The following is a 12,713-nucleotide window of genomic DNA, read 5'->3' as shown; positions in this document are numbered from 1 at the left end:
CTGCCTGCAGGGACTGTTCTCTGAGCTCAGTGCCAAAAGCATGTCAGGAAATGTTTTATTCATGAGCATGGCATGCACAAAGCCTTCAAAATGAAGCCATTACATGAAGAAGACAAGACTCATACTGCACAAATTTTCAGTGCATGGATGCGAGGACGGAACTCAGTGAGAGGTGACAGGAGTTTTATGTTGAGGATGCCTTTACTTCACCACTTTTTAAGTGACATGGAGGAGCTGTCCTGTCGACATTCATTAAAAGACCTGTCGACCACATAGGCTACGAACCGACTGAGCTAGAAGATGCCGCTCACTAGTCAAGCTAAGCTGAAAGATTGCGTATTTTCAAAAATTCAATGTGAAATAGCATGAAAAGAGTATTATGAAGAGGGCATAAGATCAAAGTAATGACAAATTATTTTGGAGATACCAGCCAACTGTCCATCATTCCCAGCTCAACATCTTCCGTTCTCCAATTACATCAGCATTTTTCTGTGGTAGATCTCTTCTCAGCTGTGATCATGGAGGGTGACGGATCCTGCTGGGCTACTCAGCCCTCGTCCTGAAGGGCCGCTCTATCTGTACACTTTCATTCCAGCCAGGCACTTAAGCACCTAATTCAACTAATCGCTGTCCTGATTGATCAAATTTAGCTTCCTGATTCTGAGAGCATTTTAGGTTTAAATAGATGTGGAATACCAGCTGGGCTGTGGTTTCCTCCTTCACAGGAGCTCTCCTGCTTTAGGGCACACAGTGTAGTCCTTTGGTAGAATGCAGCCCAGCTCAGCTCACCTAGAATCAGCCTTGCAGGATGGATCCTGATTGAACACTCTCAGAAAACAGGAGTTACCTTAAAGGTGTTTCTACTCACTCAAAGGAAAGGTGAGTTGCCTCAGCAACTGTTTGTGTGTACTACAGGAGAGGTCGCCTGCCACCCACACAGCACACAGAGATGAACATGCAGCTCACTCAGCTAAAGATCCTTGTCCCCCTCGTCATGCTACCTGCTTTTTTGTTAGTGAGCACCACAAAATACTATTAAAACTCCATCCCCCACAGCTCCTCTCAATGTGCATTCTCGGCTGAAACAAATCACTCGGTAATCGCTAGAATTTCCCTGACACCGTGTCGATACATAGTGAGCGAACAGTGAAATGTACCACACCACAAACAGAATTTACCTCACGATATTGTATTATTTCTTAAATCAGAAACCTTTAAGACTGCATCTGAATATCTGCATGCAAAAAAAGATGTAAGAAGATAGTACAAAGGACATGTTACAGATCATTGGCATATGCAGTCTCTGCCACTGTATAATTCACATTATAAAATACAGTAAGGCAATCGTCTAAATATGCATCATACACTTAAGTATCTACTTGATTTATTTTGTACCTGTATTATATTTTGTGAGCCTCAAGTGTACTAACTCTTCTAAAACCATCCATCATTAATGTCACCACTGGCAGAACAACAGGAAAAGTCATAGTGGCTCCAGGTGTAATTGTCGCATATACTCCCTAGATATTGCACCACAGCATCTGTGACATTCATTTTTGCATCACGTATCACTTGTGTGTTCATAGAGAACAAGCAGTTCCTGCATGTGCTTGTGTGTTCTCTTTCATGATGGAGGCTCCCTCAGAAGAAACACAGTGTAAAGCACAGCTGTTGAGTCTTTGTGCATGTACCTCGATGTGGACGCTGTGCTTATGCCATGGCATTCTCCTACTGCAACTAGCAAAGATGCACATTTGCAAGTACCTGCAGATAATGCAATGTTTCGACGACAGTTTGACTCAGTTTCAGCGTCAAACAACTCACGTGGCATTACATTTCAGCTTGAAGTAACCTACTGTGTTTAGCTGTTAGCTCCCTCTCTGAATATCTTCTAGCAGATTCAAGCACCCCGTCTCATTTTTTCCACATTCCTCCTCCTCCAAATAAGCAACATGAACACCATTTGCAAGCACAGGTCAGCTTGCAAGAACTTATGCCTGGTAGCAAATTTATAGGCCAGTTTTGCGAGCTTGCATGTTTCAAGAAATGCATTTCAGCGAGTTAGCACGGAAGTTTGGTAGCAGGATGCTTTGATGATATGTGCCCCAGGTCCCTACCAAACTAAAAAAAAAAAATTGTACCCTTGTCCCTTGACTCTACTTGGGGGTGGAGTCACCTTCTGCAGCGGCCTCAGGTTCTTTTGAATTCAGCTACATGTAAACAAATACAAAGGTGTGGCAACCACACACCTTTGTATTTGTCCTGATGGGGCACAGAGATAGCATTAAACGCTTTGTGGTAATTTTGGCTTCCACGCTGCACTGAAATGTTGTTCCTGCTTGTAGCATTAGCAGAAAGCTGACAGTGACCACCTACAGTATGATTATATGTCCTGTTGCCTTTTCTCTGTGTGATACCATTTACATACATACACATACACAAATACATACATACATTCCATTTAACATACATTTCAAAGAAAAGCACAAAGACAATGCTACTGCATGAAATGTTGACTTTTTAAGTATTTAAAAATAGCCTCTACAGAATAGTGTCAGGGTAGTGGCATCTCCTGAGCCTATCTGTACTAATTGTTTGATTTTAATAGTGGTGTTGAAAGCGCATTCTTTTCTGAAACAACAAGCACAGCAGCATGATCAAGCTCCTCAATTTCTACACAAAAAGAGACTAAAAATATAATTGAGCCTGGTTACTATTTATGAACCATATCTGGATTTGGAAAGATCCATCAAAGTGTTGTTTTTTGTCTACTTTGGAATGAATCCTGATTTCTCCTCTTTTGTCTCAAGCGTCTTTCAGAGCTGAAATAAAAGGATTAGTTCTGACAGATTACAAAGACGAAAAACCTGGCACATTCCAGCATAAAACCCTCGTTAACCCTTTCTGCTCATCCAGTTAAACAGAAAAAAGTGGCTGTAGTAAAAACAACCTAGTGCTCCAAGTCTTGTAATGTGTTTTAACTGCCATCAATAAGCCCATCCAACTCATCTGCTGTCCTTGTAATTCTATGCTTAAATATTCTGCATTGCATCCAGCAAAGCATTCAAACTGATGTAAACAGGCACGGATGGCTAGAATCAACATGAAGTGTTTCTGTGGCTTCGTACCAACAGATTTGGATGCGAACGCAGCTAAATTAAGTGCATCAAGCCTGCGTTTTTTTTTTTAATATGCTACATGCTAATTTACTCATTACTCCATGAATATGGTAATTGTATAATGTTTGCCTAAATAATGGATGCGGAGCAGTCACAGTAAACCATTATTTGATTATAATGTAAGTGCATGTTTGTTCATCCTGACACATTAAGTGAAAGGCACGGAATCTGTTCAGCAGATACATTTTACTTCATCATCTCCTATCCGAAATGCCACCCCAGGGAGAATTAGCTAAATCAGACATCTTTCGACCAGGCTGCAGTACATGTTTGTGTGTTTGCATTTGTTATTCTGCACTTCATGGCAGCTTTGTTCCATTGGGCATCTCTTTATAGAATGATTTGATTTTAAGTCCCACACATCTGTGCTTAAGCCTAAGACTGGTTACAATTATTGGAAACAAATTATGCATTTAGCGAAGACAAAGAACATATATAAACTATACATTTATAAAATGTATAAATCTGATACAGATATCTATAAGATATCACATCTCAAGATATCATAGCTATAAGATACAGAAATGATGACTGAACATCCTCCGTCCAAATAGCAAAAAGAGGGAGCACTCACCTTGTCCGAAAATTCGCTGGATGGGGATGCCCATCATATAGTGACAGAAAGTCATACTCTTCCTCCACTGCAAAAGACTGAAATACAATCTGAATTCTGTTCCTCTCCTCTGCGACAATGACCCATGTGCAGTTGGCACCATTTGGATATCCGTAGGGGAAACCTGGACTCTCTATGGTGCCATTCCTCCCTTTTAAGGTCCCACCACAGGTATGAATAAAACCTACAAGAAAGAAAGCATAGCATTGTAACACTGTAAGAGACAGAAGCCAGCATTTCTGTCACAGCTGCAGACTGCAGTTATCATCCATCCTGTGAGACTTTTGTAGATTCTGAGATAGGAAACAAGCAATTCACTTCAAACATACAGGATAGAGGTCAACCCGCTTTCATTCTCACTGCTCCCTAATCTCTTCAGTAGTAGGGCACTGCATGCGTTTGTACATGCAGCTGTGTATTTGTGTGTGTGTGTATATATGTGTGTGTGTGCATGTGTTTTGGCTAATGCTTTCTTATCCATACACTGAGTGCTGCAGCTGAAGAATTTTAAAGTCCCCATACTGTACTTTCTTCAACCCAGAGGCTAATCAAATCAGACAATCGCATTCCTATAGAGATAAGCAAAACAATTGTTATGAAACCAAAATATTTAAACCACTAACTTATGAATGATACTGAATTGCCATCAATACGTTACCATATGCACACATTTATGACAAATTCAGTACTGTAAACAAATGCACTTTAAATTATTGGAGATTTACGCAAAGATTAGAACAGACAATTTTGAGACAGCCCATCACTGACGATAGCAGATAACCTAATTTTCTCCATGTAGTATGCAAACTGCCTTGTGAATACCTTCACCCTCTCATGTCAGCCACTTGAGCCATCCACTCACCCAGCTCCACCTCTCTGCTCTACAAGTATCAGTGCCTTCACGTCACCTCCTGTCTGGGCGGCCATGGAAATATCCTCCCACCTTAGCCTACTGTATCAGTCTGGAGGTAGCAGATAACATTCTGACTTGGCTGGGAAAAGACCTGGTGCTGATGCAGCTTTGCACCGGTTTGATTTCTCACAGCCGGTTTATACTGACGTCTAAAGGTCATCGGTCCTGCCCCTCTTTTTCTTATTACACATACACACCTGCCCTGTCCTCTCAGATAAGCCATGTAGAGTGGTAAAGAAGAGTAAATAAGATGCACTATTTATACACTTTGTCCTCCTTCCAGTAGTCCTTACCTCTGCTACCTTCGCGGAGGAAAGAAGTGATACAAATGAGGAGACAGCCTGTTACAGATCTGTTTCAAAGATTTACTGGATTCATAGTTGCTAGCTATCTCATACACTGTACACACTCGCCAAACAAAATGTGCTAATACCTGTATGTGAATATTTGGGGTTTAAACCTCTACCTTTATATTATTGTTTGAGGTTTAAATCTCTGGTAGGTTCTTGAGCAAGATTCTACTACAGTAAAATATTAAATATTTATGCTGTGTACCTTGATATTTGATAATATTTAATAATGTATGCTATGTCACAATGTATGAAGCTATCTGCTATCCAAACACTATAGACATCTACGGGTGGCATGTTAACCAGTGAAGGGATTGACTGATCCAAGCAAAAACTTCACTGCAACATCACTGTGGTGTGTGGTTGAAACATAATGCCTCTATGATCAGTCATGTGGCCCCAAACCAGGCCAGAACCTCAGATCAGGATCCATCAAACCCCATGTAGGAATACAAGGCAACAAAGCAGACAAAATGGCTTCCAGTTTTGCCACCTAACAAACCTCCATTTGAATCCAGATGAACACTCTCACAAAGCATCATTTTAAAAAGGGGTTTATATGCTTATGAAATTAGTAGTGGTTTTATAAAATAAAACTGGGAGTGGAATATTAAATAACATTTACTTATTTTTAGACAAACATTTGTAGAATAGTGCATACTCCCACAATGCAGATGACAATGCAACCACAGAACCTTTGTCCCCCTCTCTATCGTAGACTAAAAGGTAATTCACAGATTCAATTCAAACATAATGCGCCTTGCACTTAACTTTGAAAGCTTAATATTACTTGTATTTGGCATAAGTTTAGCAGAGAAGCAGAGAAAAGTACAAAAACTCATTGATAGAGACGGAGAATTTGTCTTGTCTTGTTTCTGAGGTTGATGTAGTGAACATTGATGGACCTGGAAACAACCTCTCAGCATTCTCTTAGCATGGATCACCGCTGCCACCCTCCACCCCCCGCCCCCCACCCTTGCCACCATCCGCGTGGGGCTGATGGCTTTAATCCTCCGCTCCCCTGTTTACTGCCTCCAGAACGAAAGGGAGACCTCTTTGTCACAGTCCAACACAGCTGGACCCCGTCTCCAACAGAGCACTTCCTCACAATCAAAGAGGAAAAACCCTCCACCACCTGCAGCTTTCATCTCTGTCCGTGGAAGGGAACCAGGATTGCTCTACATTTCAGAGCCAGAATCTATCCATACCCACCGTATTCTACAGACTCAAGCCAGGGTCTATCTATATGCACCATATTCTACAGGGCTGAGCCAGGGTCTCTCCCTGCTCACCACAAAGTATAGAGTTGAGCCAGGATCTCTCAATACTCACTTTATTCTACAAAAGTGAGCCAAGATCTTTCTATGCGCACCATATTTTATAGAAATGACCCGGGATTTCTTTACACCCACTAAACATTGTAGAACCTAGGCAATATATCTCCACGCTCACTGTATTGCAAAGAAGTGAGCTTCATTGCTTCAATAAATATGTGGCAGCATAAATGGACAGTACATCAAATAACATTTGTAAATCACCTGGGTTAGCGGTGTCTGCTACAACAATAATTCAAATGATTATGGTGAGCTCTGCTTTGTTTCAAAAAAGAACATACGTTCAGGGAGAGCACATGAGGGGAAAAAGAGTCTGGACCATACATACAAACACATATAGAGGTAACACAGCCTTCTGTGAGCTAGGCTTATGTCTTTTTATTCAACACACTTCAAATCTTTGTAAAGGAACACTGGACAGGCCTACATCTGAACTAAAAAGCAACCCAACAGTGTTTTAAATTATACTATGCACATTATAATTCATATAATATATTATGTTTGGCCTTTTGTAGATTTTATGGATTATAAGGAAAAGAAGAATGTTGAATTCCTCTTTCTAATTAGGACAGCTGTGAATAATTACTGTGAGCTCTGACCGTGATTGCTAATTAACAAACAGACAGCATTTAAATCTGTGGCACTGCCTTGATGGGTCGTTTCTCTTTATTGATTTTAATAGTCGGCTCTCGAAATTGTTTATTATGGAGTCAATGTAATTAAACAAAATTTGTCACAAAATTAATATTAATCCTTCACAGGATATTGTTGGAGGTTAGGGAATGTGATTGCATGAGGTTCTCATTTTTAAGTTTTTCTCATGAGTGCAGATTGTTTTTTTGTTTTTTTGTCATGAAACCAATGAAACACCATTTGCAGAGGAGTAAAAAGGGATTACCATGGCTACCCTGAAGCCTGTGCTGTCCTTTGTTGGATTTCAAGGCAACCGCACTGACTAAGAATGGTCTGCATTAGCACTGATCACAAATTGCCTTTGTGACACCGCATTAGAGCCATATCCTTGATAGAATTGACTCTGTAGCCTGTCCTGCTCAATGCTGGCATTCACAGTTTTCCACAAAGATAGACTGAGAGAGACTGAAGACCGTCTTGCAATTCCTCAAATTCTCTAAACTTTTTTCTTCTTTGCAAGGGTAAATATGCTTCCCAATCTTTCGATCTCCTGAATTCTAACCTCTATACTTTTTCTGTTCTGTCTATGCGGGGAGCAGTTCTCAGGAGCAGGTGGGCTCTCTTCCTCGGACTCAAAGACAAAGGTGATATTAACTGTTGCTGTAACAAACAAAACCATTTCTGTAGTCCCAGACCGTGTTTTTGATACATAAAGCAATTCATCTCACCTAGGTGTACATATTACCTCTCTTTAGGTAGTATTGTGGACTGCTTGATACGTTTAGATTTTTCACTAAATCACTCTAGCCAATTATGCAAAGACCAGGGGTACACTGAGAAAGGTAAAACATCAAACCCTCATCTGGAGACGTGTGCTCCTGAGCGCATAGGTCCCTGTGTGTGTGTGTGTGTGTGTGTGTGTGTGTGTGTGTGTGTGTGTGTGTGTGTGTGTGTATGTATGTATATATAACCATCACAGAAAATTAAGATGAAAATTGTGATACAAAGATCAAATTCAGTGGTATTAAATCTGAGGTGCAATCCAAGAGTTTGACCAAGATTGTTAGCCAAGATTGTAAGCAATCATTGTGAAGTGTTAGGTGTGAAGTGCAGGACCACAGAGAAGGGACATGGCAAAAACTGTCTGGCACCTTAACTCCTTTTGTCATCTACAATTTAATTAATTCAATTAAGATGAGGAAAATCATCAAATAGCTCTGAAGGTGAAAATAAAATTACCTCTTTCAAATAATTTAAGTGTCTCATTCTCACGTTTAACCTACAATAACTACTGGGAAAATAGAACAGCCACCTCATAAATCCATGCAAATATGTGAGGCAAAATTGATGATAAAATCTACTTTTGTTCCCCCTGTTCCCTGTCGTCCCCCCCCCCCCCCCCTCAACTGTCTTTGTCATGACCAGAAGCACATATTAACGACCCATTCCCTCTTCAAAAAATTAATCATGAAGCAATTATATGAAATGCAAAAATACAGCAGACAAAATGCAAGAAATAAATTATACATGGTGCGTCTCTGTCACCTCAAATTTGCGTTAGTCTTTTCTGCTGTTGACATTTACTTTAGCAGTTAGAGGACCAGTGCTGAATAAGATGGGGAGGAATGTAAATGTTGCCTTTCCATTCAGAAGGACAGACACAGAGAACCAGACAGCAAAACAGACAGAGAGAAAGAGACAGAGAGGGACAGAGAAAGAGACAGGGACAGGGAGTCAGCAGGGGACAGACCGACAGAGAGAGAGCTGTAAGGCCTGTGAAGCATCAGCTGGAACCCACACAGATCACACTAATGAGCCCACATGTTCGCCCACACAGGCAGCTTGCTGCACACGGCACCGCATCTTCGCCTTTCCTGTCTCACTTCTGAGTGATTTATAGAAATAAAATGCTTTAAAATGCAGCCTCAGAGCAAACCACTGTCGATCGTGCAAGCTGTGCTGTGTATTCAACATTATTTCTAAAAGCATTATTTTGCTTCTGGCTGCCACACTTAGAGAGCGTGTGCATGTGATCATGCCTTTCACCTTTGAACCCTGCTGTCAAACTGCTGTCTCAACCACAAACGACAAGCTGTTATCGCTATACGGCTCAGGCAGAAAAAGGCTTTTGGTGAGAACATGTCCCCCGGTGCAGGATATTCACTCTAGCACTATCCCCAGGCCATGGCATGACTGCTGAACCCAGAAAATGACAGCATAAAGCAGGAGCACCAGGGCTTTCACAAGTCAGACCGTTATAATGGCACTCTCAGCTCATCATTACACTTTGCAAACATTAAATCATTACCGCTAAAGGAACAGCAAACATGGGCGACTTCAACAGTGTACACACTGCATGGCCTTTTGTCACACCTGGTTGGTGGCAATACTCCTTTGAGTGGTTTTCAATAAGTCCACATCCCTTGATGCTTTTATATGTAAGGCAGCCATGTTACATATCTCTGGCCATGTGTCATTCAGTTTAACTCAAATGCACCAAGATTAATTATTACTTTGGGGGCCTGAGTAAATTAAGGGACACTGGAAATGAATAGTGCTCTTAAGGCTGGACCTGAATGGGGTGAAGGTAACTGTTGAGACCATGCAATGATACTTCTAATGATACTTCTAAGCTCACTGTATAATATACAGTATATAGTATGTAAAAATGCTTCTGTGTACTTTTAAAAAGACATATACTCTTTTAGCACTGCAATCTAAAAACCTATGATAATCAGTATGCTTAATTCTTCATCTCTGCTTCTGTCTTTTCTGAAGTGTGCCATACTCTCATAGAAAATGTAAGCTAAAGAGTATTACTACTGAAACTCACTGACAGTAGGCTACCACTAGCAAACATCTCTCCTACATAACTCGTGAAAATGACTGTGTTAAAAAAGCTCATTAAAAGAAGCTTTAGCCCTGTCAGGTCAGTTTGTCAGATTCACAAGATGTAGTAGCCTGACCTCTAACGTACTCAAAAAGTGAATGCATACAGGAACCGGGAGAAGGTAATTGCTGTGTTTTTCTGGCATTCCTTGTGAAAGTTAGATTGTTCATGTTTCTCCAGAACAATTGGGATTTTTTTCAATTATTCATCCCCAAATTTAATTATGCCCTTCTTGCCACACATGTGATGAGCCACTTTCCAATCTACAAACTGCACAAGAAGCTTGGATTTGTGATTTGTACAGAACTGCCCAGCTTCTTGAGACATAACAGCTGAAATAAAAGTTCCCCTCTCTATCTCCTTGACCCTGGCCATGCACCCTCATGATTTCCACTATTAACTGCACTGCCTCACCAGACCCAATGTCACAGCAGCATTCCTCATTACACTCAACGCAGTCACCGTCACTCAAGCTAATGTGGACTGCTGTTCCTCGTGCTCCTGCCACTCATTTTGGATCACGGATGAGGTGGCACATTTTGACTGTTAGTTTTGCTTTCTTTTTCCTCTGGTTTATTTCCCTCCATGTTTGGGGATACACACATTCTACAGCAAGCACTGTAGGCCAGGTTGGCCATGCTAGCTATCGTACAATCACATCAAGGGCATCATTGCATCATTATTAACATGCTATTAGTGGGTATTATTGTAAACTAGCTGACATTAAAATTATGTGAGGATGATATGTAATTGGATTAAAATATCAAAACAATTACTTTCTGTATGTGTATTTGCATTCATTTACCATGAGCATAATAATGATAGTGATTTTTAATTTATTATTATTATTATCATCATCATCATCATCATCATCATCATTATTATTATTATTATTATTAATAATAATAATAACAATAATAATAATAATAACCATTAACTGACATGCACATGCCAAGATGTACCATGGATGTGCAGCCTTGGACCCAATTCCCCCCGCTGCCAGCACCACACCTTTAACTCATAAATAAATGCAGGTGTCACTCTTTTTTCTCTGCAAACACTGGTTGGGGGCTCATGTGCATTTATTTGTAAGTCAAATTTGAAGACCAATGTGGATTGAATCCAGGGGGGTGGTGGTTAAGGATTTTTTGCTTGTCTTGGCTCTTTTCAGTTGACTATGCTGAGCCATCCTCCAGCGGCTTCACTGCGGAGCTTCAGTATTTTCTACTGGCCCGGGCTCCTATTTAGAGAGCTCCACATGTGCAAATGCGATGCCACGGCTGTTGCATTTGGCCCATTTTAAATGCAGCACATTTTAAAAAGCATAATATTCGTAGAAAAAAAAATCTATCACAGAGAAAAACTGCCTGGCTGCTATTCTTGCATGATTAATTCTCACCATTTAGAGGCTGCTGAGAGAGGCAGAATAAGCATGAAGGTGGCTAAATGCAGCTGAACCAAGCTTTCTCTTCCCTTTGTAACAGTCACTGCAGCTGTGAATGCTACAAATACAGTAATCTTCATTTATATGCATAATATATCTCAAACATTTTAATATCTGTACTGTAAGATACTGACTTTATTTATGGACTATTAACAGTAGTATTGCTACGTCATTGAAGAGAGAGACAGAGCATGACTAGAAAATTTTCTCTACTGCAGTCCAAATCCAGACCGGAATGCAGTTTAATGAATTACATACAGCCCATACTCTGCACTGTCACACATAAACTACAGAAATGAACAAAGAAATTATAAATGTTAAATCAAATATATACAGACAAGAAAACTGGGAGTGCTCTGCATTCCCACTTGTTTAAAATGAAATTGTAAAATAAAATTGTGTAATATTTTTGGTGGTCTATGGCAGCTAGTACACTTTAACGTGGAGATCTGATTGAGAAGACACAATTTCTGAAGTTTATTTAGCAAAGCTTCACTCCAGACATTCTGACTGTTCAGGAACCCACCTCAACACTGAGATACTACTAAGGCAAACAAAACACAGTGGAACGATGATAAAACTGATATTTGAATGGAGTTGTATCCTCTGTTTCACAGTATAGGGGCCTTGGATCAAAAGCTATGCCGGTTCTTAGCAGAGAACAGAGAGGGGCAGTTATTGAATAGGAAGACATCTCATTCATCAGATTCCTATTCCCATCTGCAAAGATTCTGAGGTTCTACTCCTGAAGAATTTAGGTGCTAAAATACTGTATGATTTTTACTCTTAACATGCAGTACTAATTCTCCCCTCAACGTCTGACCATTAACATGGGTGTGCGCATGATCAACAATGATCGGAAACGATTTTTAGATCAACCCAGTTCTGGAGAGGCAAAGGAAGAGGGCTGTAAAAAAATGTCGGGATTCAAAATCAATGGGTCGTCACATGTTCTTAGCGTTCAAAAAAGTACAGTACAGCACAGGGGTGGATGTTGAATTTTTCTAATATTTATTTGGATTGTAAATGCTACAGCCACTCATCTGCGTCCTCTGGGGTGAGGCTGCCCACCACACCAGCTGGTGTCCTTCCACCTTCAACACCTCTATCTCCCACCACATCTACGCCCACAGGCTGTGAGGGGAAAGCACTCTCCTCACAACTTTATGTAAACCGCACAGGTGTGAAACAATGCCTCTTTCTGCATTCCCATACCATCTGGAGGAGTTACACTCCATAATTGTGTGAGTACGCATCTCATGATACTCTCAAAATCTGTATTGTATGTTCTTGGGTTCCCAGTAAATAATGTAATAATTCTGATTTTTTTTTTCATCAAAAAATCTATCATAAATGA

The 12,713-nt window shown here is 40.5% G+C and overlaps 1 protein-coding gene across 1 annotated transcript in view; it reads right to left on the bottom strand.

The window, feature by feature from the left end:
• Positions 1–12,477, bottom strand: part of LOC118785020 (CUB and sushi domain-containing protein 3-like) — a 241,715-nt gene extending 229,238 nt beyond the window's left edge. The window contains exons 1-2 of the mRNA XM_036539546.1: positions 12,390–12,477; positions 3,754–3,976 (exon numbers count right to left, since the gene is read on the bottom strand). Of these exons, the coding sequence (XP_036395439.1) occupies positions 3,754–3,976; positions 12,390–12,477 (311 nt within the window). The remainder of the gene's footprint in view (positions 1–3,753; positions 3,977–12,389) is intronic.
• Positions 12,478–12,713: the final 236 nt, after the last annotated feature.

This window comes from Megalops cyprinoides, chromosome 10, assembly GCF_013368585.1.
Source record: "Megalops cyprinoides isolate fMegCyp1 chromosome 10, fMegCyp1.pri, whole genome shotgun sequence".
NCBI classification, from domain to species: Eukaryota; Metazoa; Chordata; class Actinopteri; order Elopiformes; family Megalopidae; genus Megalops; species Megalops cyprinoides.
Note: the sequence above shows the minus strand (reverse complement) of the source record. Positions and strands in the feature narration are given on the sequence as shown.